Source organism: Paramisgurnus dabryanus, chromosome 23 (assembly GCF_030506205.2).
Source record: "Paramisgurnus dabryanus chromosome 23, PD_genome_1.1, whole genome shotgun sequence".
In the NCBI taxonomy this organism is placed as follows: Eukaryota; Metazoa; Chordata; class Actinopteri; order Cypriniformes; family Cobitidae; genus Paramisgurnus; species Paramisgurnus dabryanus.
The window spans coordinates 15,608,873-15,636,150 of record NC_133359.1 but is presented as its reverse complement, the minus strand read 5'-3'; the positions used below and the strand labels follow the sequence as shown (position 1 = coordinate 15,636,150).

The window sequence follows — 27,278 nt, the reverse complement described above, 5'->3', positions numbered from 1 at the left end:
GAAAACCTTGAATTGTCTTCTTTAAAACAAGATAAAGATTAGGCTTCTAGACCAAAAAATGCCAGAGTTATATTCATTTGAACATGCACTTCAATTTTTCACCCCCCCACTCTAAAGGATAGGACGACGCTTAAGAGGTTAAAGTCCATCATCGACTAAAAGGTAACATTTCACTGCACTGTAAAAAGTTTATTGTCAAATTAACAGTAACTTACTGGCAACAATTATCCAGTAGTTCCTGTATTTCAAACAACAGTAAAATTACTGTAGAAAGAATGACAGTAGTTTTAAGGATACTGCAAAATGAAGTACAGTATTATACTGTTATTTGTAAGATCCAACATACAGCATTTTACTGTTATACTGGACATGTTACTGTTATTTATTTTACAGTGTTAAATATATACTACTGTATTTTCCAATTTTACTGTTATTTATTTTACAGTGTAAAATATATACTACTGTATTTTTTTCAATTTTACTGTTATTTATTTTACAGTGTAAAATATATACTACTGTATTTTTTAAGATTAAATTAAATACTGTTATTTTATCGGTTGATGTTAAATATAAAGACAACAACTATATCTTTAAAAGCAGAAAATTTATTGTGCAGTTTTAACTGTATATTTGTAACAATATTAACAAAACAAAAACAAAAAAATGATTAGATTTTAAACAAAAAGTAAAAAAAAAAAAATCAGTCAGCAATCAATTTATCAAATGGTTGCCATAGTGTAGTTACCCTAAATGAGAAAACCACATCATACAATACAGTGAAAAGCATTATTACAATACAGTTTTTTGTAGGTAGTATGGGTGGTGGTGGCAGGATGAAGGTGTAGGTCAGGAGTAGGCAACGTCGGTCCTGGAGTGCCGAAATCCTGCAGATTTTATTTCCAACCCTGATAAAACCTCGCCTACAGGTACCTGTAGTTTACTGGTGACTCTTCAGATCTAGTTGTTCAGGTGTGTTTGTTTAGAGCTGGAGCAAAACTCTGCAGGACAACGTCACTCCAGGACCGACATTTCCTACACCTGGTGTAGGTGGTGGGGGCGTCATATACAGCAAGGGCGACAGCACTTGTGATAATCCTGTAACAAATGATAAAAAAAATTAACTAATCATCTAAAATGCTTGTTTTTAGCAATAATGTACTTTGAGCTCACCAGTTATAATCTAGAACATGGCCAAGTCTTGAGATCCACCTTGAGAGAACAGAGAAAATATTACGGAGAATGTTACAATAACATTACATATTACTGAAAGCTTAAATAACCCAGTCGCAGTGCTGGTTGGTGACTTCTTTTTCAAGGGCGCACGATGCAAAGCTTGTCACAACATGTATTTAGCGCGTCATGTAAACTTATGTGTATCACGCATCATGTCAAAATGCGTGTCTGCTGCAGATGCTTCAAAGGGGTTTATTATAAAACATCTCGCTAAATCTCATGTGTAATCAGAGTTTAGTGTTAAGTTAGTGTCTTGCGAGTATTTTGTGAATTTTATTTTGTCATAAAATCATAAACCCTTCTGACGCTTTTACAGCAGGCACGTATTTTGACATAAGGCAAGATGCACATGGTTAACATGACACAACGAACGCATACTTTGACATGATGAGCAACACACATTACACTCTGAACACATATTTTGAATTTGCACCCCTTAGGAGAGAAGTCACCAGCCACCACTGCCAGGTAGAATTCCATTTTGAATAAATAATATTTAATAGACCACAGGTAGACTATTAAATATTTTTGCACGATTTTACACATTTCAGTGACTAAAACATGACACAAATATTACCCATAAATAGGGGTGTGCCGGTTTCAGAATTGGTGATGACGGTTATGACATGAGTCAAATGTGACGGTTCGTAACATAACCGTCGGTGGGGGGCATTTTGCTCGTTTAAATGCTCGTGGATTGACAGGAAAGTGTCATTTTACCATAAAATCATGAATGTTATGCCAAGTGTGTTTCAAACAGTAATAATGTTGAACAATTTAACAGAAAGCAATGAAATATTTAAAAAACACACTGTTGCCAGAAGACTGCGCTGTCACTCTCTGCCCATCATAAATTAATCCTCTGTCTATCATCTATTTTAATAATCTTTAGAGAAACACATTTGTGCCATGGGTTTTTTATGTCTGTAATTGTGTCTATATATCTGTCATTACACGAACCAAAACCAGAGGTTTTGCTCATAAATGCAGGTAAAAGAAAGTAATGTGAACTTCAGATTGTTATTAAACTGCACACTATGCGCTGCAAACGCAACCGGTGTAAAAGCAAAATGGCCACGCGCAGCAAATGCTCTCCGCAGACGCGCTGCACAGTGCTCACCCGGCGTTTGAATAAACTAGACACTGATTAGCTACTTGCTCTACGTTTCTTTAAAATTAACAGCAAGCAGTGAATGTGCGTTCAGCAGAGTTAGTAGGTTAGCATGGGAGGATTTGAACTTGAAAAGCGGAGTGTACTGACGGAAGAGATGATTTGAAAGGTGAGACTTTGTTTAATATGTTTAATCTCAAAAGTAACCGAAAAGTAACCTGGTTTGTCCTGTATGTCAGCGCGTTGTCAGTGTTGCTCCGCTCTGTATTTTCACTGCGTGAGAACATGAGGGGGCGTGTAACACAGACTGTTAACAATTGTTTTTAATTAGTATTTTAAAATTCTTTATGATAAATTTTTTTTTATATATATTTTAATAACACGGTTTTGGCGGTTATAGAGTTCTAATGACGGTGTTCAACTATAACCGTCAGTCTCACGGTTATATAACGACCGTCACACCCCTACCCATAAATTATAACTGGTGTAAGAAATAAATAAATGTGTTTACTATAATAATTATTAGCAATAAACACAAAACTAATTCCGTATAGACCATTCCAAACTTAAGACGTTAAATGAACAAATTTACACAAAACTATATACGAACAAATTACCACTAAGTAAGGTTTGTTATGGCAAAACAATTGATAGAAATACGTTGTTTGTACAATTTTAGAAGTGTTATAGACTGTCTTTTGTAGTCACCAAAAATGTTTAACGTTTAGTGTGCAATGATGGGTTTGGACATGCTACACTGAAGGAGATAAAAAAGAGATACAGTACCTCTGTTACCTCCACTTCTTCATTCAGGATATTGACACCATCCATTCTGATGCTGGCTCCTCACATCAAGGTGGTTTAAAGTGCCATGAAAAATTATTGTTGGTGTTAGCTTTGCTGAATCCTGTGAAAATAACATGTACTGAGTAACTAAGAATACAAGTTAAAGAGTTGAGTAATAAATTGCATCAAAATCTAAACTCTATTGTTAGCCAAACTCAAAACTTACATTTTCCAGACAAAAGGTAAACTTGCTGTATTCTCAAGATGAAGAAATAAAATGAGCAGTGCAGGGTTTTTCTCCATATCAGAAACACCTGTGTAAACATAAAAATAAAACACAAGTTATTGCCACACTGATTAAAATATACTGTACTAAGTATGGGAGCTGAAAGAGATTAATACACACTCATTAAATACACTCAGCAAGTAGTTGCTTACTTATAAATATTAAAATAATTATTAGATAAATTTAATCCTTGTTAATGTGCTCCCAACTGATGTGCTGTTCCAGTTCTGTGCATTTTTCAAGTGTATAGGCAGTTCCTGACCAAACGCTTGACTAGTCCAGTACAGTAAAGTAAAGTAATTGTTCAACATTTCAAATTGGGAATAAAAAATTCTTGTACCTTTTTGAGCCAGTATGTCCTGTCTTCAGATTTAGATGAAGGTCCTTCCCAAACCACATCTTGATGTCATAAAGAATCTTAAACACATAACATTTCAACAGAATGATTCAGGGCACTTGCACAGTAATACCTGAAAATGAATAGATTTTGTTCTAACTCAGATGATCACATGATATTGTCATAATAACAACATAATAATAAGTAAGATATTGTTTCTGTCTTAATAGATTGATTGCAGGCTTTGCCTGATGCTAAATGCATGGTAAAAAAAAATGTATTAACAGATAATTGAACCACGTAAAAAAATAATAATAATTGAACCACGTGACTTCTCCCGATCATCCGGGACATATGACCATCATGTAATGGCAGCATATACAAAACAGGGATACAAAGGAAAACGTTGATCATTGGATTAATCCATTTCAGGTCCTAAAACACATTTTCAGATCTCATGTCAGCAGAACACTAATACATTTTCACATAAATATTCGCGGATATTATTTAAATCCACAATACATCTTTGTGTATGGATCATAGTCCTATTATTAGCAGATGAACAAAAGTTATGTGACTGAAAAGAGTAGGCTTTTATGAAACTACACAATAATAAGTTAGTACTCACCCACTGTTTAAAAAAGCACTGCTGGTCTCGATCCAAGTGAGCACACAAACACACCGCCACGCAACAAGCACAGGATCTCTTCAATGCGATTACCGCTGTAGTGATGATCTCCCCGCGATAGACGAGAGGACGAGCATGCAGGCGTAAAACTACCGTAGAAAATTTGTCGTGGACTGTAGCCCAGATTTACCTACACTAATAAAGAAGATAAAACATTGTTAAATCTATTATACGTCTTTTCAATACTTCTAGCAGCCATATGTTCAGTCAAGTTCATGTTCAGTCATTAATGTATTATTTTAAACCTATTCCACAGATATTCATTACACAACGTATTCTGGCACAACATAATTCAAGTTTATAAAGTTATTTATTTAACACATTAATTTCTTTCTCTTACTTACCTCAGCAAAGTCTCTGTCAACACAACACGATAAGCTCAGACTCGCCCTGACCGTTAATTTGAAAATGCCCTGCGCGGGGTTTTACACAGTGAACATGCTTTCTTTTGCACACACGCAGACAATCATTGTGAAGTTGCAGAAGTTGTTTGCTGTTATGACAGAAATTAAGTAAAATTTAGCCGAAAGAACCCTTTAGTGCCAATAAAGTCTCATACCAGATATTGCATATAGCACTTACCAGATAATGATGAAGTGAGTGAAGACAAACACGACGACACAATATCTCGTACAGTATAATAGCTCTCTGTCATTTTGTGGTCACAAAATTAATGTTAGCATATACGTATTAATATTCACCCAGCAGATATTAATAAAGAAATACGCGCTAGATGAGCAGAACAGATACGACGACACACACGCGTTCTCCCACTCCCCCTACTGACAGAACTGAGGAGCACATCACGTGACCGACTCGCGCCTGAACCCTCCGCATTTGTTTAATCAAATTCTAAAATTAGCGCTTTTTTAACTAATCGACTGCTATTTGAAGATTATACATATATATATTATCGCCTAAACTAATCTTAAAAATACATTTTGTGACCCAGAGGCAACAATATTAAGAACTGATGGTATGTCCATTGAATTGGCTGGTGATTTCATTAAAGCCTCAGAAAAGGCACGTGATATGTTAAAGGAACACACCGAGCATCTGATGTGAAAACAGACATTAAACCAAATATCTCACAAAAAATTAAGCATTTAAGATATAAATAGACGTTTGTAATTGTGTTTTGCAGTTGGTTGGTAATACTGTATTCAGAGTAATATTTCCCATAATGCATTGGAAAACTACAGTAGCCTACTGTACAAAGCTTATGCAGTAAAAAACTGTTGAAAATACATTAAAATACTGTGGAAACAACAAATCTACAGTAACAAACTGTAAACAACTTATACAGTAAGAAACTGTCGAGAAAAACAGTAAAAAACTGTGAAAACAACGAAAATTATTTACAGTGTGTGGTAAAAACAACACTGGCCCATAGTTTTAAATATTCTACTTGAATTTCATTTAACACTAAAAATAAATGCATTAAACTGTGGCAGACAGACCACAGTGGCCTTTACTTTGAAGTCGTCCATTCGAACTCAATCAGGGACTGCATGAAGCTGTTCACATGGGGGTTAATGGCCACAGCTTTTCTCTGCACCAAGTTCCTTGTCTTTTTGCTTGCTCCTTGTCTGGATGTGCACTTTTTCCCATCTTTGGAATTAATTCTATCCAGAAACCTGTTAGAAATATCATAAACATTAAGTCAACAAATATAAGATAGAAAAAGATTTTTAAAAAACTAAACTTAGCCTTGAACTTACTCCTATTCTGAAACCTTTTGCTCTTATTCTACTGTTCCACACCTAATTACATTAAAATACAGAAGATTCACTTACCTCGGAACAAACTCTTTCATCAATGGACAGCATCCACCTGGATCCTGTCATGATTGAATGTCCTGAACAGAAAGTGCAATTGTTACTGATTTGGACACAACTTTTTATTCTGAAAACAAAATCTTTTGTCAATAAAGTCCAGGGACACCTCTGCTAAATAAATACAATTATTAAATTAAATTTCTTAAAAACCAAAGTCTGAATATTTCTGTTTGTATATTTCTACATGGCAAACTAAGACAATTGTGTACATGTTGTGTATGGTCGTGTTACAGTGTTGTGTGTGGGAATTGTGAATGAGTGTATACATGGGTATTTAAAGAAGCTGTAGTGGTAAAGTGCAAACTTACCGAACATAATGTGCTTGGTGTGTGTCTGGTATCACCCGTTGTGCCTCCACATCTGCCTTAACTCCTGAAAAGTGCAAGGACACTTAGGTAAACTACAAATAAAAAGTGATTAGCCACATTCCCTTTGTACTTTTACATGTGACGTGAAAGCATTTAATATTGCAGTCAAAAAAATACATGACTTGTAACTGTACATCATGTACTTGCCTGGTTCCTTTAAAGATGATCCATCTTACCCAATCCAGCTTACAAGCAATGGTAAGACTGTAAAAAAGACAAATGTTACACAATCTGTTAGCCATAGAAATAAATAGACATTGTGAAGGAAATGGTAAAAGAAAATTTAGTAACACTTTACTATAAGAGTTTATTCCTTAACATTTGGTAATGCCTTAGCTAATATGAACTAACAATGAACAATATATTTTACAACATTAATAATATTTGATAATGTTCATTGTGCATTAACTAATGTAAACAGAGACAAAGTGATTGATTTAAAAATGTATTAAGTGTTTAAATCTAATATCATGCTATGCTAACAAATAAAACATTACTGTAAGTGTTTAGTCAGTTGTAAAACAAATATATATATATATATATATATATTAGTTGTTATATTATATATAAATATCTAAATAAGTCTTTTTTTAATTATAACATCTTGTCTACAGAAAATCTCTGAAAATGTCTCGTTTAGTTCAGAAAATAACGATTTATAGTGACAATGTAAAAAGACTGTCCCTTTAATGTTTAACCCGGACCGGCTGCGGTGTAACACTATTTCACGCAAAGTTTTTTAACAAGTTAACGTTAGTAGCTAGCTGCTCACTTTAAAGATAAACATGATCGCCTAAATCTGAGAAATCCTGGTGATGCCAGTTTCCTACACGATGTTATTATGGACTATTTTACATCCAGAGATGAAGGATCAGATGACAGAGACGAGAAGACAAAGGTACGTAAATGCGGAGCCCATTCTCTTTTCGTGCATTGATTTGATGTGTTTTGGAAACTTATATACAGCGTGTAATGCATCTGAAGTGGTGGAAACAATATGCCATAAAAATGTATTGGACAACTTACTGGACGTGTAAAACGCTTTAGAGAAGATATTCTCTGCTTTTGCTGATATACCGTAATATAATAACAACAACAATAAGCGCGGCAATCCCTTTCGTTCATCTGATATTAAGATGAGCCCAGGTCTAAATTATATTTGGTATAAGTTAAAGCTGCGATGAGTTCGATGCATGTATCCAGTTAAATATGAGGTTTCTTGTTTTCACTTCTGTGGAGGAGGACTGCGGTACTACAGTATGCTGTGTACGGTGTGACAAGTCCTGACTGTTTACAACCACGAGTTAGCCTTACCAAACAGTCGAACTTAATACTTTTCTCTGACGCTAACTGAACGGATGAAACGCCGAGATAAACGACCATTATGCTGGGACCGCAAGACCGCGCTGGCGGGTTGTCTTTGTCCATTTCGTTAAAAATAGTTTCATTGTCACCACACTTTCAACACAATATAAACTCACCAAAACCCTCATAATTTAGTTAAAACAACCCTATATTCATTAAAAAAAGGTGTAAAGCGAGTTAAAGCAGCGGTAGACATCTGTGTGTAAGCTTACTTTCTGGGGGAGATTCAAACTTTGTTGGCGACCGTTTTTCTCTCTCATTGCACGTTTAAAACAATATTGTGACAAACTATTGACAACATTCTTAAACTAAAAATTAAGTTTTCATGAAACAGAAATATTTCAAACTTACCGAACTGCCAGAAATCAATCGTCCTCCTTCAGCTGCAGCCAGGAGTTGTGCTGTCTGTGTGATTTGACTCTGGCGCACTTTCTCTGATTATTGCAAGTACACCTGGCACATTACAGCAATGGCTATAGCAAGGTTACATCAAGACCAAAATATACTGTAAAATTTTCCCGCTCAAACAAATTTACCCAGAATGCATTATGAACTGCAGTACTGTACTGTAATGTACACATACAGTATAGTACTGTGGATTTTTACAGTAAAGTACTGCTAAATCTACAGCGACATCTAACAGTGTAATTACAACTTATTTACCATATATTATGTTCAAGGTAAGTATACGTACTGTAAAATAAAGTGCTACCAATGTTTGTGTTGGGTTTTTTAGTAAAACTTAAACATCACAAATGTTAAAATGGGACACTAATACCATACATAATAAAACACTTTGATGTATTACATATCTATACTAATATCTAATATTTCAATTGAATAATAATCATAAACGTTGACTAGATTTAGTTTCCTGCCTTATTTCGTTTATATTACTGTTTTGCTGGATTAGAGTTTTGTTGTATAATCTAATTAGCTTTACAAGTCCTTTCAATTTACCAATTTTTTACAATTTCATCTCATTTTTATAAGCAATTCAACACTGTTCAGAATTAAAAAAAAGCTGAAATTCCATTATACTTAAAAATTTAAGGAAGCCAAATATTTGTACAGTAGAGAACTTTAGTGGAGGTTCCACTAAAAGAAAAAAACCCACCAACACTTCATAAGCACATTTATTTGAAAGATTTGGTCATCTTAGTAACAAACATTGTAAAAGTGCAATGTTCACATAACAATGTAAAAACCATACTTATTATTGCAGATATGAAGGACAACAGATCATATTTCAGTCCCAACCCAAACAGCAGATGACTCTGGGCCAGATATCCACAACGGAGCTGCTGATTTCAGCGAAGATCCGGCCCAGAGTCGTCTGCTGTCTGGGAATATACAAAGCAATTGCATTAAGCGTAATTTGACTTTCAATTAAAAGAAAACAGTGGCAATGTATCTGCTTATCTCACCTTAAAAGACGGTGTCATATGCTAAAAGATAAGCATCATTATACATGTAAAGTTTCCGGTCAACAGGGTTAAAATGCAGATTGGCTATACCCGCTGCAACTTTCTCAAAAGGTATAGAAAGAGTGTTTATCGCCTGACCAGTGACCGTATCAAAAGCATAAAATACCTCTTCTCGATAAGCATTAACATAACGTGTCGCATACAAGACACCGCACACCATGAACGTGTTAGTGACAGATCTCTTAAACAAATGTGTTTTCCAGGTATGCGTGATATTGAGCTCAACCGGGTCCAATCGGCTCACAACGATATTGCCGTGGTTCTCCTCCGTGGCGTATATCACCCATACAGCGCCTTGATCCGCTTCCAGATCAAAGTCTGTCCAATCACGACAGCTGTAGTAGCAGTATGGAAATGTGTTTTCGAAACCAGCACCAATGATAGGCTTTCGCTTGGTTACTTTTGTTAGAATATTGAAACTGCAAATCTCTGCTTTGGTGTAGCATTGGTAAAACACAGTGTTATCGTACAATATAGTGCCTGAACCCTGGACGGCATTAGCATCAGAGTAAGAATCTGCAATGTATTCATCTTTGTAGTTCTTGCTTGCCATGAAATCTTCATATGAGTTGTAAATTCTGATTGTGTTGCCGTGTTTGTTTCCACTGACCAGGCTGTGCTCCCAGTAGATTTGCTCATTCAGTTTGGCATCTCGGCCCCAAGCACCAGAGATGTACGACTTATCTAATGAGTTGAGCTTTGTGACACTTGGAGAACTTATGCTGGTCATGATACGCTGATGACAAGAACCTACAAGTGGGTAGATTTATGGATTTAAATTAATGTAGTAGACCTTAGTTATATTGGTACAAGTAGTTGTATGGGGGCAGCATTCGTCAAACTTTTATGACCCCCTCCCCCACCCGGTGACAGTTGCTGTCTGACAGGTCGTTTTTATGACCCCTTTGACAGGGGGGCGGGTCCATCAATCAAAATCTGTACAAGTTGTCAACTTTAGACAGAAAGTATTTAATGGTTTTATTGCCGGTCATTTAGAGTGATTGTTTTTCCTGAGTGTGTTTTATGTCACGCGTATGCAGTCATGTTTAATGACGGCTCGTGTTTGTGACATTTGCTGTCTATCACCCCTCCCTTTTCGACCCTTGCGAGTCTCACCACTGCGTGTCACACAGTGATGTGTGTGTTGTTGAATCTAAAGTTTTGCAACATCGAAAGTTTATTTTAAGGCAATCACTAATCATATATATATATATATATGTGATTAGATGTAACTGGTTAAGCTTAAAGCCGATATTTTCTATCGAACTAGTCTATTTTCTGTTCAGACACAAAGTTTTCTGATGCTGATATTATGTCAGTGTGTGTTTGTGTGGGGGTCGTGTGATGTAATCTTTGAAAGTTTATGACCGAACCTTTATTGGGGAGCAACAAGAGATCTCCCGGACTCAGGTTGGATGGAGCAGAGCTGTTATACTCAAGTCTATTGGTATGTATGTGTTTCGCTGTGTTCGTTCCAGTATTTTGTCTGATTTATTTAAAAACTAAAAATTCGATCTGGTATTGCAGCGAAATTGTCTAAACTGGTATTAACTATTCCTGGTAAATCGCGGAGAAGAGTGGCCTGAACAAAAAAGTCAGACCGAGACTAGTACCTCCCGCAACGTAACAAGGAAATCTTGGAACAAGAGAGACGCAGAGTGGCTCGTGTTGTCCAGTCTGTATTTATTTAATCCTGTTACAATAGATTTAAACAAACTGGTTTGGTTTAATATTTTCTAATAACATGTGTTATGTTTTAAAGGTTTTGATATCAGCGGCAAAGCGAACGTTGTGTGTACTATTGCAAAATAGCGGATCTCCCCGGTACGTTTATGTTGCATAAGAAAAAGTTGCTTTATTTAGATATTTGTCCTAATAACTTGTTTTTATCTGTTTACAGGTTAGGATACAGACCACAACGCTTTGGACGTATCTTTAAAAAAGAGAAAAATCAGAGACTTTTTGGATTTGTCTGGGGACATTTTAAACATTTTGTGTCAAATTGGATTTAAAACATTTCGGATACTGGATACCTAGTTTGATTTGTCCACAGAGCTTGTTTAAGACGTTTTCACCTCATTTTAGGGTTTATTTTTAATTAAAGGCTTCTTAAAACATGTATGAAAATGTGTATATTATACAATGAGTCTTATATTGTCTGCTCTGACAAAAATAAATTATTATTTTAGATTTTAGGACAAATGACTGCGTGTGTTTTATGTCAAGCGTATGCTGTTATGTTTAATGATGGCTCGTGTGTGACAGCTCGTGTTTTGGCATTCGATGTCAGCTCTCACCCTTCCTCCCTACTGTCTCACAAGCCATGCATTCATTCACAGGGGTGCGTGTTGTAAAGCGAGTAAAGATTTCTAAAACCCAACGTGGGTAAAATAATTCCCCATTACGGGGGTCAAAAAAGTAAATGTTTATTTTAGATTTAGACAAATCATGAACAATGTTATAATTAAAACTTTTGTTTGTAACATCACAAGTTATTTAATTAAATATTCCGTATACGTGTATAGTTTAAGCAATGACCTGAGCCATATCCTTCGGCGCCGTCAATACTACAATATTTAGACGATAGTCTAAACTAAATAAAATTTTTAAACGGTTTCAGGAACTCCGTGAATCTTTTCATAACATGCTCTATAGTTTCACGCGTATTAAAGATCCGGCGGTGCCTGACAAAGCGCCGGGTGTGTGTTCATATATGCCGTTTTAAATTAACCTTAATAAAACGTAATTCTGTCCACTATGGCAAAATAGGAGTTTATTTTAGATTTAGGGGAATCTTTAACCAAGGCTCTGATTAAGACATATGTATACGTGCACCGATGGTGACAGAGAAACTTATAGCTGACGTTAATAAACTTTTTAAATGTTTTTAAGACGTCTACAACTCATTTTAGGGGTTTATTTTTAATTAAACGTTTCTTAAAACATGTGTGAATATGTGTATATTATACAAAGAGTATTATATTGTCTGCTCTGACAAAAATAAATTATTATTTTAGATTTTAGGACAAATGACTGTGTCTATCTTATAAATACAACTTGATATATACGTTTGTTTTGTCAAGAGACTTTTTTAAAGTCACGCAAGAATAAAATCTTTTAGTTGTAATTGGTTAACATTAAATGTACTATTATCTATTTAACTATAAGCTATATTTTTCTGATCAGATATTTTTCTGTTTCTGATGATGGTCTTATAACAGTGTGTGTGGGATGATGATGGCTGTTCACAGCAGGTGGCGGGTTGTAAACTAGGATCTTTTTAAAACTGTAGTGGTAAAAATGTAATAGCACACTGACAAAAATAAAGCATTTGGTTGTAACAAATTATTTAATGAAATATTCAGTATGTGTATAGCGATGAACGATGTCAAAACCCCAGTAGGTCGACATTTCTTTAGACTAAATCCTATTTATTTTAAACTATATAAAAGCTGATTCGCTTCACGAGATCTGTGAAGCATTTCAAGCAGGGGGTTCTGTTCAAGCCATTAAAGATCGGGGGCTCCGGCGTTTACAATAGAACATACACGGATGCGGGGACATATGGGCCATTAAGAAACTTTTAAACGATTAAAAACATATTCATATCATCTTCTGGGTTTTGTTTTAAATTAATGACATCTTAAAACCAACTGGGAATATGTGTTTATTACACAATAAAATGTAATTCTGTCCGCTCCGGTATAATAGGGGGTTTATTTTAGATTTGGGACTTTCTTTAACCAAGTCTCTGATTAAAACACGTGAATGCGTGTACCAACGTTGCCAGAGAACGTGCGCTGAGGTGCTCTTATGGCGTTAAGAACCTTTTTATTGTTTAAGACATTTTGACCCCATTTCCTGGTTTTGTGTCCGCTGTGGATCCCAACCTCTATGTGTTATTACAACAAATGCAATTCTGTCAGCATTTCTAGTTTAGAACGCCTCTGATTTAAACATGCGGGTTTTAAAATGAAACGGCCATGTGACTTTTATGACAAAAGCTATTCGATCTTAATTTTTTTGTTTTAACATCCAAAAGTTTTTATACACATTCCATAATTAAACATCTAGGTGTGTATGAGTAAGTTTATATCTAATGTCACACGAGCAGCACCAAATCGCGCTTGTGTCTCTGTGTGTGCATCCAGGCTGTTTATGTGGGGGTGTGTTTATGAGCCCGTGTCTTTGCAAGGTGTGTGTGCGTGTGTGTGTGCGTGTGTGTGTGTGCGTGTGTGTGTGTGTGTGTGTGTGTGTGTGTGTGTGTGTGTGTGTGTGTGTGTGTGTGTGTGTGTGTGTGTGTGTGTGTGTGTGTGTGTGTTTGCATGGTGGTCTATGATGTCTCTGTTTGTTACTAAACTTTTGATATTAAGTCTGTGTCCTCATTGACAATAAGTAAGGGTTTTTAGATGTAGGCTTCATTACACAGATACTGATTAAATCATGTTATCCATTATTTGCGATTTAAAGAAACTTAAAAGGTTTAAGACATTTTATCTCACATTGTGGTGTTGTTTTTTAATTAATGTAACCTTAAACCCCTCTGTTATCCATTTAGGGAACAATAAAATGTTAGCAAATATTATTTATCAAAGTTGACGATGTTATAAGCCAGGATGTCACTAACGTGACAACAAACATTTATTTAAAGACAAAACATTTTAACAAAATTGCCATGGCTTACAGAGACACACTAGACTTAATAATAAAAATAAAAATATACTATTCGAACATCCTAACCTGATATTAGGGTAGATTAGGTTTAAGGTCAATCAGAGTCTTTAGCTTTACAACTTACAGCACAAAACCCCCCAATGACAGGATTTTTATGAAGTGGAGCAGACCCTTGGTATGCCTGTGGGGTTAGGTTCAACTAAGGTCAACATCTATCAGTGCATAATAAGCAAACATGAAATTATATTTTACCTATGGTTTGTTAATGATGTTGCTAGGTTCGCGTATTTTTGCTGAAACAAATTTTTCTTTTCAAACTTAGTTAGGATACACATGTTTGTCGCCTCAAACACCTGATCAAAGTTTTTTCTTCGCTAGCGACAACTAATGTCTGAGATTTTGTAAATTCATCAGATGTTTCTTACTTGTGTATTTTCTTAAACAAACTATTCTTTTCAATCTTAGACAGTCTTCATACGTTTGTCTTTCGATAAGTTGTTCATAGTTTTTCTTCGCTAGTGTCAACTCATGTCTGAGATTTTGTAAATTTCATCAGATGTTCTTACATGTGTATTTTCTAAAACAAATTTATGCTTTTCAAACTTAGGTAGTCATCATACTTTTGTCTTTCGATAAGTTGTTCATAGTTTTTTATGTGGTAGTGTCAACTTATGTCTGAGATTTTGTAAATTCATCAGATGTTTCTTACGTGTATATTTTCTTAAACAAACATTTTTTGTTTTCCAAACATAGTTAGGATACACACTTTTGTCGCCTCAAACACTTGATCAAAGTTTTTCTTCGTTAGTGTCAACTAATGTCTGAGATTTTGTAAATTCATCAGATGTTTCTTACTTGTGTATTTTCTTAAACAAACTTTTCTTTTCAATCTTAGACAGTCTTCATACGTTTGTCTTTCGATAAGTTGTTCATAGTTTTTCTTCGCTAGTGTCAACTCATGTCTGAGATTTGTAAATTTCATCAGATGTTCTTACATGTGTATTTTCTAAAACAAATTTATGCTTTTCAAACTTAGGTAGTCATCATACTTTTGTCTTTCGATAAGTTGTTCATAGTTTTTTATGTGGTAGTGTCAACTTATGTCTGAGATTTTGTAAATTCATCAGATGTTTCTTACGTGTATATTTTCTCAAACAAACATTTTTTGTTTTTCAAACATAGTTAGGATACACACTTTTGTCGCCTCAAACACTTGATCAAAGTTTTTTCTTCGTTAGTGTCAACTAATGTCTGAGATTTTGTAAATTCATCAGATGTTTCTTACTTGTGTATTTTCTTAAACAAACTTTTCTTTACAATCTTAGACAGTCTTCATACGTTTGTCTTTCGATAAGTTGTTCATAGTTTTTCTTCGCTAGTGTCAACTCATGTCTGAGATTTGTAAATTTCATCATATGTTCTTACATGTGTATTTTCTGAAACAAATTTATGCTTTTCAAACTTAGGTAGTCATCATACTTTTGTCTCTACATACATTTGTTCAAAGTTTCTTGTAGCTAGTGTCAACTGATGTCTGAGATTTTGTAAATTCAACAGATGGTCTTACGTGTGTATTTCTTAAACAAACATGTTGCTGTTCAAACTTAGGCAGAGGTCATACGTTTGTCTTTTCATAAGTTGTTCATAGTTTTTATTTGTTAGTGTCAACTAATGACAGAGATTTTGTAAACTCATCAGATTCAAACAAAACTCATTCATTTCTGTAGTTTATGTAACACCTTGTCAAACTCTTAAAGGTAGTACTAACTGTTTAAAACAACAATGCAAAGTATTTTAGATTTACTTGATAAATCTTTTACATCAAAACAAACTAGGATAGCAATACGTCTGAATCTGTAACAGGTGATACCATCAATAGCGTGTTGTACATAACAAAGTCTGCAAAATAATAAAGATTGATTAGGTTTTTATTTAGTAAACCTTTTAACATAAAGTGTAGAGTCTTTTGTATGTAACAACAAAGATGCGATGAAACAACGCAAAACAAGAGAGGATGCGTTTGTTAAAACACATATAAATTAAGATGCATACATCTACAAATGGGGCAATGTTTGAAATAGTTTGCCCGTATAGCATCTTAATTCGGGACCAATAGATTAAAAACATTGCCCCATTTGTAGATGTATGCATCTTAATTTATATGTGTTTTAACAAACGCATCCTCTCTTGTTTTGCGTTGTTTCATCGCATCTTTGTTGTTACATACAAAAGACTCTACACTTTATGTTAAAAGGTTTACTAAATAAAAACCTAATCAATCTTTATTATTTTGCAGACTTTGTTATGTACAACACGCTATTGATGGTATCACCTGTTACAGATTCAGACGTATTGCTATCCTAGTTTGTTTTGATGTAAAAGATTTATCAAGTAAATCTAAAATACTTTGCATTGTTGTTTTAAACAGTTAGTACTACCTTTAAGAGTTTGACAAGGTGTTACATAAACTACAGAAATGAATGAGTTTTGTTTGAATCTGATGAGTTTACAAAATCTCTGTCATTAGTTGACACTAACAAATAAAAACTATGAACAACTTATGAAAAGACAAACGTATGACCTCTGCCTAAGTTTGAACAGCAACATGTTTGTTTAAGAAATACACACGTAAGACCATCTGTTGAATTTACAAAATCTCAGACATCAGTTGACACTAGCTACAAGAAACTTTGAACAAATGTATGTAGAGACAAAAGTATGATGACTACCTAAGTTTGAAAAGCATAAATTTGTTTCAGAAAATACACATGTAAGAACATATGATGAAATTTACAAATCTCAGACATGAGTTGACACTATCGAAGAAAAACTATGAACAACTTATCGAAAGACAAACGTATGAAGACTGTCTAAGATTGTAAAGAAAAGTTTGTTTAAGAAAATACACAAGTAAGAAACATCTGATGAATTTACAAAATCTCAGACATTAGTTGACACTAACGAAGAAAAAACTTTGATCAAGTGTTTGAGGCGACAAAAGTGTGTATCCTAACTATGTTTGAAAAACAAAAAATGTTTGTTTGAGAAAATATACACGTAAGAAACATCTGATGAATTTACAAAATCTCAGACATAAGTTGACACTACCACATAAAAAACTATGAACAACTTATCGAAAGACAAAAGTATGATGACTACCTAAGTTTGAAAAGCATAAATTTGTTTTAGAAAATACACATGTAAGAACATCTGATGAAATTTACAAATCTCAGACATGAGTTGACACTAGCGAAGAAAAACTATGAACAACTTATCGAAAGACAAACGTATGAAGACTGTCTAAGATTGAAAAGAAAAGTTTGTTTAAGAAAATACACAAGTAAGAAACATCTGATGAATTTACAAAATCTCAGACATTAGTTGACACTAACGAAGAAAAACTTTGATCAAGTGTTTGAGGCGACAAAAGTGTGTATCCTAACTATGTTTGGAAAACAAAAAATGTTTGTTTAAGAAAATATACACGTAAGAAACATCTGATGAATTTACAAAATCTCAGACATAAGTTGACACTACCACATAAAAAACTATGAACAACTTATCGAAAGACAAAAGTATGATGACTACCTAAGTTTGAAAAGCATAAATTTGTTTTAGAAAATACACATGTAAGAACATCTGATGAAATTTACAAAATCTCAGACATGAGTTGACACTAGCGAAGAAAAACTATGAACAACTTATCGAAAGACAAACGTATGAAGACTGTCTAAGATTGAAAAGAATAGTTTGTTTAAGAAAATACACAAGTAAGAAACATCTGATGAATTTACAAAATCTCAGACATTAGTTGTCGCTAGCGAAGAAAAAACTTTGATCAGGTGTTTGAGGCGACAAACATGTGTATCCTAACTAAGTTTGAAAAGAAAAATTTGTTTCAGCAAAAATACGCGAACCTAGCAACATCATTAACAAACCATAGGTAAAATATAATTTCATGTTTGCTTATTATGCACTGATAGATGTTGACCTTAGTTGAACCTAACCCCACAGGCATACCAAGGGTCTGCTCCACTTCATAAAAATCCTGTCATTGGGGGGTTTTGTGCTGTAAGTTGTAAAGCTAAAGACTCTGATTGACCTTAAACCTAATCTACCCTAATATCAGGTTAGGATGTTCGAATAGTATATTTTTATTTTTATTATTAAGTCTAGTGTGTCTCTGTAAGCCATGGCAATTTTGTTAAAATGTTTTGTCTTTAAATAAATGTTTGTTGTCACGTTAGTGACATCCTGGCTTATAACATCGTCAACTTTGATAAATAATATTTGCTAACATTTTATTGTTCCCTAAATGGATAACAGAGGGGTTTAAGGTTACATTAATTAAAAAACAACACCACAATGTGAGATAAAATGTCTTAAACCTTTTAAGTTTCTTTAAATCGCAAATAATGGATAACATGATTTAATCAGTATCTGTGTAATGAAGCCTACATCTAAAAACCCTTACTTATTGTCAATGAGGACACAGACTTAATATCAAAAGTTTAGTAACAAACAGAGACATCATAGACCACCATGCAAACACACACACACACACACACACACACACACACACACACACACACACACACACACACACACACACACACACACACACGCACACACACACACACACACGCACACACACACGCACACACACCTTGCAAAGACACGGGCTCATAAACACACCCCCACATAAACAGCCTGGATGCACACACAGAGACACAAGCGCGATTTGGTGCTGCTCGTGTGACATTAGATATAAACTTACTCATACACACCTAGATGTTTAATTATGGAATGTGTATAAAAACTTTTGGATGTTAAAACAAAAAAATTAAGATCGAATAGCTTTTGTCATAAAAGTCACATGGCCGTTTCATTTTAAAACCCGCATGTTTAAATCAGAGGCGTTCTAAACTAGAAATGCTGACAGAATTGCATTTGTTGTAATAACACATAGAGGTTGGGATCCACAGCGGACACAAAACCAGGAAATGGGGTCAAAATGTCTTAAACAATAAAAAGGTTCTTAACGCCATAAGAGCACCTCAGCGCACGTTCTCTGGCAACGTTGGTACACGCATTCACGTGTTTTAATCAGAGACTTGGTTAAAGAAAGTCCCAAATCTAAAATAAACCCCCTATTATACCGGAGCGGACAGAATTACATTTTATTGTGTAATAAACACATATTCCCAGTTGGTTTTAAGATGTCATTAATTTAAAACAAAACCCAGAAGATGATATGAATATGTTTTTAATCGTTTAAAAGTTTCTTAATGGCCCATATGTCCCCGCATCCGTGTATGTTCTATTGTAAACGCCGGAGCCCCCGATCTTTAATGGCTTGAACAGAACCCCCTGCTTGAAATGCTTCACAGATCTCGTGAAGCGAATCAGCTTTTATATAGTTTAAAATAAATAGGATTTAGTCTAAAGAAATGTCGACCTACTGGGGTTTTGACATCGTTCATCGCTATACACATACTGAATATTTCATTAAATAATTTGTTACAACCAAATGCTTTATTTTTGTCAGTGTGCTATTACATTTTTACCACTACAGTTTTAAAAAGATCCTAGTTTACAACCCGCCACCTGCTGTGAACAGCCATCATCATCCCACACACACTGTTATAAGACCATCATCAGAAACAGAAAAATATCTGATCAGAAAAATATAGCTTATAGTTAAATAGATAATAGTACATTTAATGTTAACCAATTACAACTAAAAGATTTTATTCTTGCGTGACTTTAAAAAAGTCTCTTGACAAAACAAACGTATATATCAAGTTGTATTTATAAGATAGACACAGTCATTTGTCCTAAAATCTAAAATAATAATTTATTTTTGTCAGAGCAGACAATATAATACTCTTTGTATAATATACACATATTCACACATGTTTTAAGAAACGTTTAATTAAAAATAAACCCCTAAAATGAGTTGTAGACGTCTTAAAAACATTTAAAAAGTTTATTAACGTCAGCTATAAGTTTCTCTGTCACCATCGGTGCACGTATACATATGTCTTAATCAGAGCCTTGGTTAAAGATTCCCCTAAATCTAAAATAAACTCCTATTTTGCCATAGTGGACAGAATTACGTTTTATTAAGGTTAATTTAAAACGGCATATATGAACACACACCCGGCGCTTTGTCAGGCACCGCCGGATCTTTAATACGCGTGAAACTATAGAGCATGTTATGAAAAGATTCACGGAGTTCCTGAAACCGTTTAAAAATTTTATTTAGTTTAGACTATCGTCTAAATATTGTAGTATTGACGGCGCCGAAGGATATGGCTCAGGTCATTGCTTAAACTATACACGTATACGGAATATTTAATTAAATAACTTGTGATGTTACAAACAAAAGTTTTAATTATAACATTGTTCATGATTTGTCTAAATCTAAAATAAACATTTACTTTTTTGACCCCCGTAATGGGGAATTATTTTACCCACGTTGGGTTTTAGAAATCTTTACTCGCTTTACAACACGCACCCCTGTGAATGAATGCATGGCTTGTGAGACAGTAGGGAGGAAGGGTGAGAGCTGACATCGAATGCCAAAACACGAGCTGTCACACACGAGCCATCATTAAACATAACAGCATACGCTTGACATAAAACACACGCAGTCATTTGTCCTAAAATCTAAAATAATAATTTATTTTTGTCAGAGCAGACAATATAAGACTCATTGTATAATATACACATTTTCATACATGTTTTAAGAAGCCTTTAATTAAAAATAAACCCTAAAATGAGGTGAAAACGTCTTAAACAAGCTCTGTGGACAAATCAAACTAGGTATCCAGTATCCGAAATGTTTTAAATCCAATTTGACACAAAATGTTTAAAATGTCCCCAGACAAATCCAAAAAGTCTCTGATTTTTCTCTTTTTTAAAGATACGTCCAAAGCGTTGTGGTCTGTATCCTAACCTGTAAACAGATAAAAACAAGTTATTAGGACAAATATCTAAATAAAGCAACTTTTTCTTATGCAACATAAACGTACCGGGGAGATCCGCTATTTTGCAATAGTACACACAACGTTCGCTTTGCCGCTGATATCAAAACCTTTAAAACATAACACATGTTATTAGAAAATATTAAACCAAACCAGTTTGTTTAAATCTATTGTAACAGGATTAAATAAATACAGACTGGACAACACGAGCCACTCTGCGTCTCTCTTGTTCCAAGATTTCCTTGTTACGTTGCGGGAGGTACTAGTCTCGGTCTGACTTTTTTGTTCAGGCCACTCTTCTCCGCGATTTACCAGGAATAGTTAATACCAGTTTAGACAATTTCGCTGCAATACCAGATCGAATTTTTAGTTTTTAAATAAATCAGACAAAATACTGGAACGAACACAGCGAAACACATACATACCAATAGACTTGAGTATAACAGCTCTGCTCCATCCAACCTGAGTCCGGGAGATCTCTTGTTGCTCCCCAATAAAGGTTCGGTCATAAACTTTCAAAGATTACATCACACGACCCCCACACAAACACACACTGACATAATATCAGCATCAGAAAACTTTGTGTCTGAACAGAAAATAGACTAGTTCGATAGAAAATATCGGCTTTAAGCTTAACCAGTTACATCTAATCACATATATATATATATATATATATATATATATATATATATATATATATATATATATATATATATATATATATATATGATTAGTGATTGCCTTAAAATAAACTTTCGATGTTGCAAAACTTTAGATTCAACAACACACACATCACTGTGTGACACGCAGTGGTGAGACTCGCAAGGGTCGAAAAGGGAGGGGTGATAGACAGCAAATGTCACAAACACGAGCCGTCATTAAACATGACTGCATACGCGTGACATAAAACACACTCAGGAAAAACAATCACTCTAAATGACCGGCAATAAAACCATTAAATACTTTCTGTCTAAAGTTGACAACTTGTACAGATTTTGATTGATGGTCCCGCCCCCCTGTCAAAGGGGTCATAAAAACGACCTGTCAGACAGCAACTGTCACCGGGTGGGGGAGGGGGTCATAAAAGTTTGACGAATGCTGCCCCCATACAACTACTGGTACATTTAAGCCGTTTTTACAAACATACCTTATAAAAAAAAATAGTCAGATAAGTACTTACTTCTGAAATCGTCTGGTATGGTTTTGCACGTTTGTGCTCTGTTGTTGAGGTCACGTAATCTCATTTTCATGGTCTGGAGATTGAATATATTGTCGTTGTACATGCTCTCAATGTCACTCTTTGTTTTAACCAACTACAGTAAGAGGAATAAAAATTAACGTCTCATTATTTAAAAAAATTTTTTTTCATTTTAAGCAAAGTCACCAGTGATTATAAGGTGTCATTTAAAAGCAAAAGAGCACGTGGAGAGAGGTTTACCTCTTTGAGAAGTTTGCGTGTGTCTTTGTTGGGATTTGTCTGATGTGCTTCAGTGGCGGTCTGATGGATCGCTTCAAGTTCCTGGCTTAGCTTTCGCAGTTGAAGGGCGTTGTACAGGCCATTGTTGTTGAGATAATCAAAGGGTTCCAACCGATCTGTGATGTTCTTAAGAGCAAATTCCATCTTTTGTAGCGCTACATTATTGGTCTTTATCTGTAAGTTACAGATGAAAGAATTCACTTCTTAGGGCTTCTGGCAAGCACACACTGTACACTGTATATGCTCTTAAAAGTAAATGGTTCTTTTCTGGGATGAAAGTGAAGTGTTGTTTGAAGGACCATTGTTAGTTTCCCAAAGAACCATTTAGTCAAATGCTCTTAACAGAATCGTTTCTTTCATACCTTGTAATAGTCTGAAATCTTTTTGGCAGCAAAAAGGTTCTGTGGATGTTAATGGAGTGTAAATGAAGAGCTCATATGCGAAGCCGCTAATACCACCTCCATCAAAAATAATATAATGACAATAACCGACTACTCTCGGCACATATAATATACCATCATCAAATGGTTTCACTTTAAATCCGCTTAATCCCGTCGTTAGCCATTCAAATGGGTGAAGGACAGCACGCATACGTGGAGGTGCATAAACTTTTTACCCGGTATAAGGAGGTTTACCAAATATATTAGGATATTGACCAAATATTTGATTATTTGTGGTACAATATTATACCCTAAGGACCTATTGTTTACCTTAAGGAAAAAATTGTACCAGTTTAGTACAAAATTAGTGCATGAAAATAGCACACTTATTAAGTGTATTTTAGTGCAATTTTACCTGGGAATATTAAATGAGTTCAGATTCAAAACCCTCTAAGGGCATTTTTATCTTATGTTTAGGTTCAGTTATTTCACTTTAATAGCAATTAAAAGGTTATTAGTTTGTAATTAAATTGCAAATTTTCACAAATCTCACTTTACATTGTCAGAAAAAGGAACAAAACCTTGTACCTTTTCTGTTGCTGGAGTGGTACCCTACACTGTAAAAAAATCCGTAGAAATTTCAATGTTATTGCAGCTGGGTTGCCGGTAATTTACCGTAGATTTAAATTTATTTTATTTAATGTCAAGAGTTTGTTCAAAGTTAAATAATTTTTTAATATTAACAAGTCTTTATCTTTACAGAATAAAACTATACAATAACAGCCTCATGCAAAGCATTCTGGGAACCATAAATAATCATCAACCTTTTTCTGTTTTTTGCTTCAGATTTTGTTTCCCAGAACGTTTTGCTTGATGCTGTTGTTTTAGTTTTACTCTGTAAAGACAAAGACTTGTAAATGTTAAATGTTCATTCAACTTTGAACAAAATTTTGCCAGTAAATAACATAAGTTTAAATCTACTGTAAATTACCGGCAACCCAGCTGCAATTTCTACGGATTTTTTTTACAGTGTAAGGTTCTGTTTTGTACCTTTACAGGTAAACTAAACATAAAACAACGTTTAACCTTTTGGGTACATTACTGTACCTTAAGAAACTATTGTGCAGGGGTGTAATGGTGCATTGATATGGATCGACAGCAGTTTTATTTCTATTATTTATTTTGCCACACATAAACCATCGATATGGGCTATCTTTATTTTGACACTCTCAACGTCCTCATACCTTGACATAACCACTGCAGCATTTGTTTGACTATCAGATCTAAAGTTGGATGACAGATCAAATACTTCGCTCAAATACTACAGGTTTACTTTTTATATACCTCAGTGATTGTCACTATTTTGGCACAAAAATACTGAAAGACGTAGACTGTTTCATCATAAGTTTAATTTTTAATAATTGCCTCGAAGCGTTTGATGTATCGACAAATATCGCATCGCTGGTGCACTGGAAAAAATGATTCATTCAATTTACTCAATTTTTTAAGGTAAATGGTTGCAATCAATTACGATATCTCAGCTGAGAAAAAATTTATTTCACTATACTAAAGTATTACTGGTATTTAGTATTTATATACTTTATAAATTGACACTATTATTAAAGGCGGAGTGCACAATGTTTGAAAGCCAGTGTTGATATAATAACCTAAACAATCACGCCCCTACCCCAATATAATCTGGACCTTCTTTTGATAGACCCACCCCACACATACCCAGGCAACGATATCGATTAGAAGACACGCCCCTTACTGCTGATTGGCTACAAGTGTGTTTTGGTAGTCGGCCGATTCCCTTTTCCAAAATATATTTTTTGGGGGGGCTGTAGCTAAAACACTTAAAAATATAAAATTAAACTTGAACATGCTTAAATTTTGTAGATGCTACCAATTTAAGTAATTTTTAAAAAAATGTACCTTAAAGTTTTTTACTTAAAGGCGTTCTAAGCGAATCTGCGAGACGTTAGTTTTTGTTGACGTTTGAATTTTTTTCAAACAGACGGAGCGTAGCTAACTCCTCCCCCTCCCTTCTGTGCTTTCATGAGCGTGCCCAAACACCACCCCCAAATTCTTTTTGTCGTTTATTCGCTGGAACACTTTGTTTTGTTTTGTGGTGCTAGGTTTGGCCACTATGTTGATATTGCCGTTTGTGAAGCCTGGGCTGTCTACAGAGATCGCGTTTTTTTACAGTTTGATCAGCAAAGCAAGCAGATAGTGAGGAGATGTTTGCTGAATGTAACAAAAAAAATTTTATGGTCTAAAACGCGTCAATTTGCTTAGAGCGCCTTTAAAGTGAAAAAAATGTAAGTTGGAAAAATGTTTTTAGGTTTTACCAACTTAAGCAATTTTTTAAAAGTTGTTTACTTTAAATTGCTTACTTAAAGTGAGAAAATTAAAGTTGAAAAAGAAATATTTTTAGGTGCTACCAATTTAAGTAATTTTTAAAAAGTTATTTACCTTAATTCTTTTACTTAAAGTGAGATAATTAAAGTTGGAAAAAAATATTTATTATGTGCTACAAATTTAAGTAATTTTTAAAAAGTTGTTTACCTTAAATTTTTTACTTAAACTGAAAAAATTAAAGTTGGAAAGAAATATTTTTTAAGTGTTACCAAATGAAGTAATTTTTTTTAAGTACATCCAAATTTAACTTTTTCAGAGTAAAAATGTACTTGCTGATATTTAAATGTTTTTTTTTAGTACATTCAAGTATATTTTATTTTTCTTTGAGTTTATACAGTATGTACATGTATATAAGTATAAGTTTTTACCTTTTTCTGCAAATTCTTCAAGTTGTCATCACAGATCTGGACTTGTGTTTCGACTTCCTCAAACCGTTTGGCAGGAAAAGCCCAGATAGAGCTGCTTAATTTACATACACAGGCATTGTTCTCCTCTACACCTTGAATCTTCTCAGCCTGAACAGTCGACTGAATACACACAGACACATTTACACAGACATAACACACTACAGTTTTTACAATGCTGCTGTTTATTAAATATTTTAATATTTAAGGGTTTTTATCTGATCTAGAATAAATAAAGAAATATTATTGTGCAGTATGCAATGTAGTTGACATTGAAAATAAACTTACTATGACTGCGAGGAGCAACAGGTACGAGAGCATGATGGTCAAATGGTGCCAAAGACAATAAAGTCCTCCTTTAAACCCGCACACAAACAAATGTTGCAACCGTAATTATGAAAATACTATCTGATATTACAAAAGCAACGAATAATAACAAACAAAATAACATTTCAAAACCTGCGTGATTTCAGCATTTTTGTTTTATATTGAAATGATGATTTAGCAAAGTCTTATCATAACTAAACATGTCCATTTTTCTGAAGAAACTGTCCACAGAGATAAGAAACCACTTTATTTCTTCATTTGTTGATTCTTTTTAAGGTCACCGTGGTTGGCTCACTCTCTGCTAAATGTACATTTTACAGTAAAAATATTGAACATATTTATATTGCAATTGACTTGCTTGACGAATGTGAAACTACCGCTCTGCATTGGTGTCAAAAGTATTCACATTCATTACTAGGGTAGAAGTATGGTTTAAAAATACTTCTTTAAAAGTATCAACTCAAGCTTTTTACTCAAGTAAGTGTAAAAGTACTGGTTTCAAAACTACTTAAAGTATTAAAGTAAAAGTAATGTATGAAAAAAATGCCAATATGGACAAAAGCTTAGGCAGCACCACATTGGGGCCTATTGTGGTACTAAATTTTCTAAAGGCCACAATGACTATAATGTTATATTAAAATGTTAATGTTGAAAAATTTGGGATGCACCAAGGTACCGCATATATGCCCATCGGAAATGAATGCATTTTAGTACAATGCAAATACATTAGAAAAACAAATGTGTACTACTGGGCATTAACAATGGAGCGGAAGATATGATGACTGCCTATAAGTATTGTAATGGTGCAAAAAAACAAACTTTAGAGGCATGTCATTATGTCCATTTATTGGAATGTAACCATCCAAGCTTAGCTGCAGGAATCTGTAAAGGCAACAGACAAGAAAATTGGTGTACACAGGGCAGGTTTAGTAACAGTTACCCTTGTATGGTTTTCTATATACAATAAACATTAGTGCTGTCAAAATGAATTATTAATCCAAGTCATAAATAAAAAAATAACTGATAAACCTGATACCTTACTGTTTCATTCCTTCCTGATATGTTCTATGCTTAGTTCTATAGCTAAAATAGCAACGATGTTACAAA

General features: G+C 34.3%; 1 protein-coding gene and 3 long non-coding RNA genes across 4 annotated transcripts; 1 reads left to right on the top strand and 3 right to left on the bottom strand.

Annotated features, from left to right (window-relative positions):
• Positions 1-551: 551 nt before the first annotated feature.
• Positions 552-5,818, bottom strand: LOC135768675 (uncharacterized). Its single transcript, XR_012335825.1, has 8 exons — positions 5,024-5,818; positions 4,786-4,934; positions 4,382-4,576; positions 3,757-3,833; positions 3,357-3,444; positions 3,131-3,251; positions 1,171-1,209; positions 552-1,095 (listed from the first exon to the last, which is right to left on the bottom strand). It is a non-coding gene; the product is annotated as an uncharacterized lncRNA (long non-coding RNA).
• Positions 5,819-9,132: 3,314 nt separating this feature from the next.
• Positions 9,133-26,204, bottom strand: LOC135781249 (olfactomedin-like). Its single transcript, XM_065291615.2, has 5 exons — positions 26,133-26,204; positions 25,809-25,967; positions 22,601-22,813; positions 22,343-22,475; positions 9,133-10,249 (listed from the first exon to the last, which is right to left on the bottom strand). The coding sequence occupies exons 1-5, from the start codon at positions 26,163-26,165 to the stop codon at positions 9,441-9,443; spliced, it is 1,347 nt and encodes a 448-aa protein (XP_065147687.1). The 5' UTR covers positions 26,166-26,204; the 3' UTR covers positions 9,133-9,440.
• On the top strand, positions 10,455-11,689 carry LOC135781250 (uncharacterized). The gene is made up of 4 exons (XR_010545127.2): positions 10,455-10,946; positions 11,027-11,174; positions 11,262-11,323; positions 11,400-11,689. It is a non-coding gene; the product is annotated as an uncharacterized lncRNA (long non-coding RNA).
• LOC135781251 (uncharacterized) lies at positions 20,845-21,794 on the bottom strand. The gene is made up of 4 exons (XR_010545128.2): positions 21,588-21,794; positions 21,360-21,507; positions 21,211-21,272; positions 20,845-21,134 (listed from the first exon to the last, which is right to left on the bottom strand). It is a non-coding gene; the product is annotated as an uncharacterized lncRNA (long non-coding RNA).
• Positions 26,205-27,278: the final 1,074 nt, after the last annotated feature.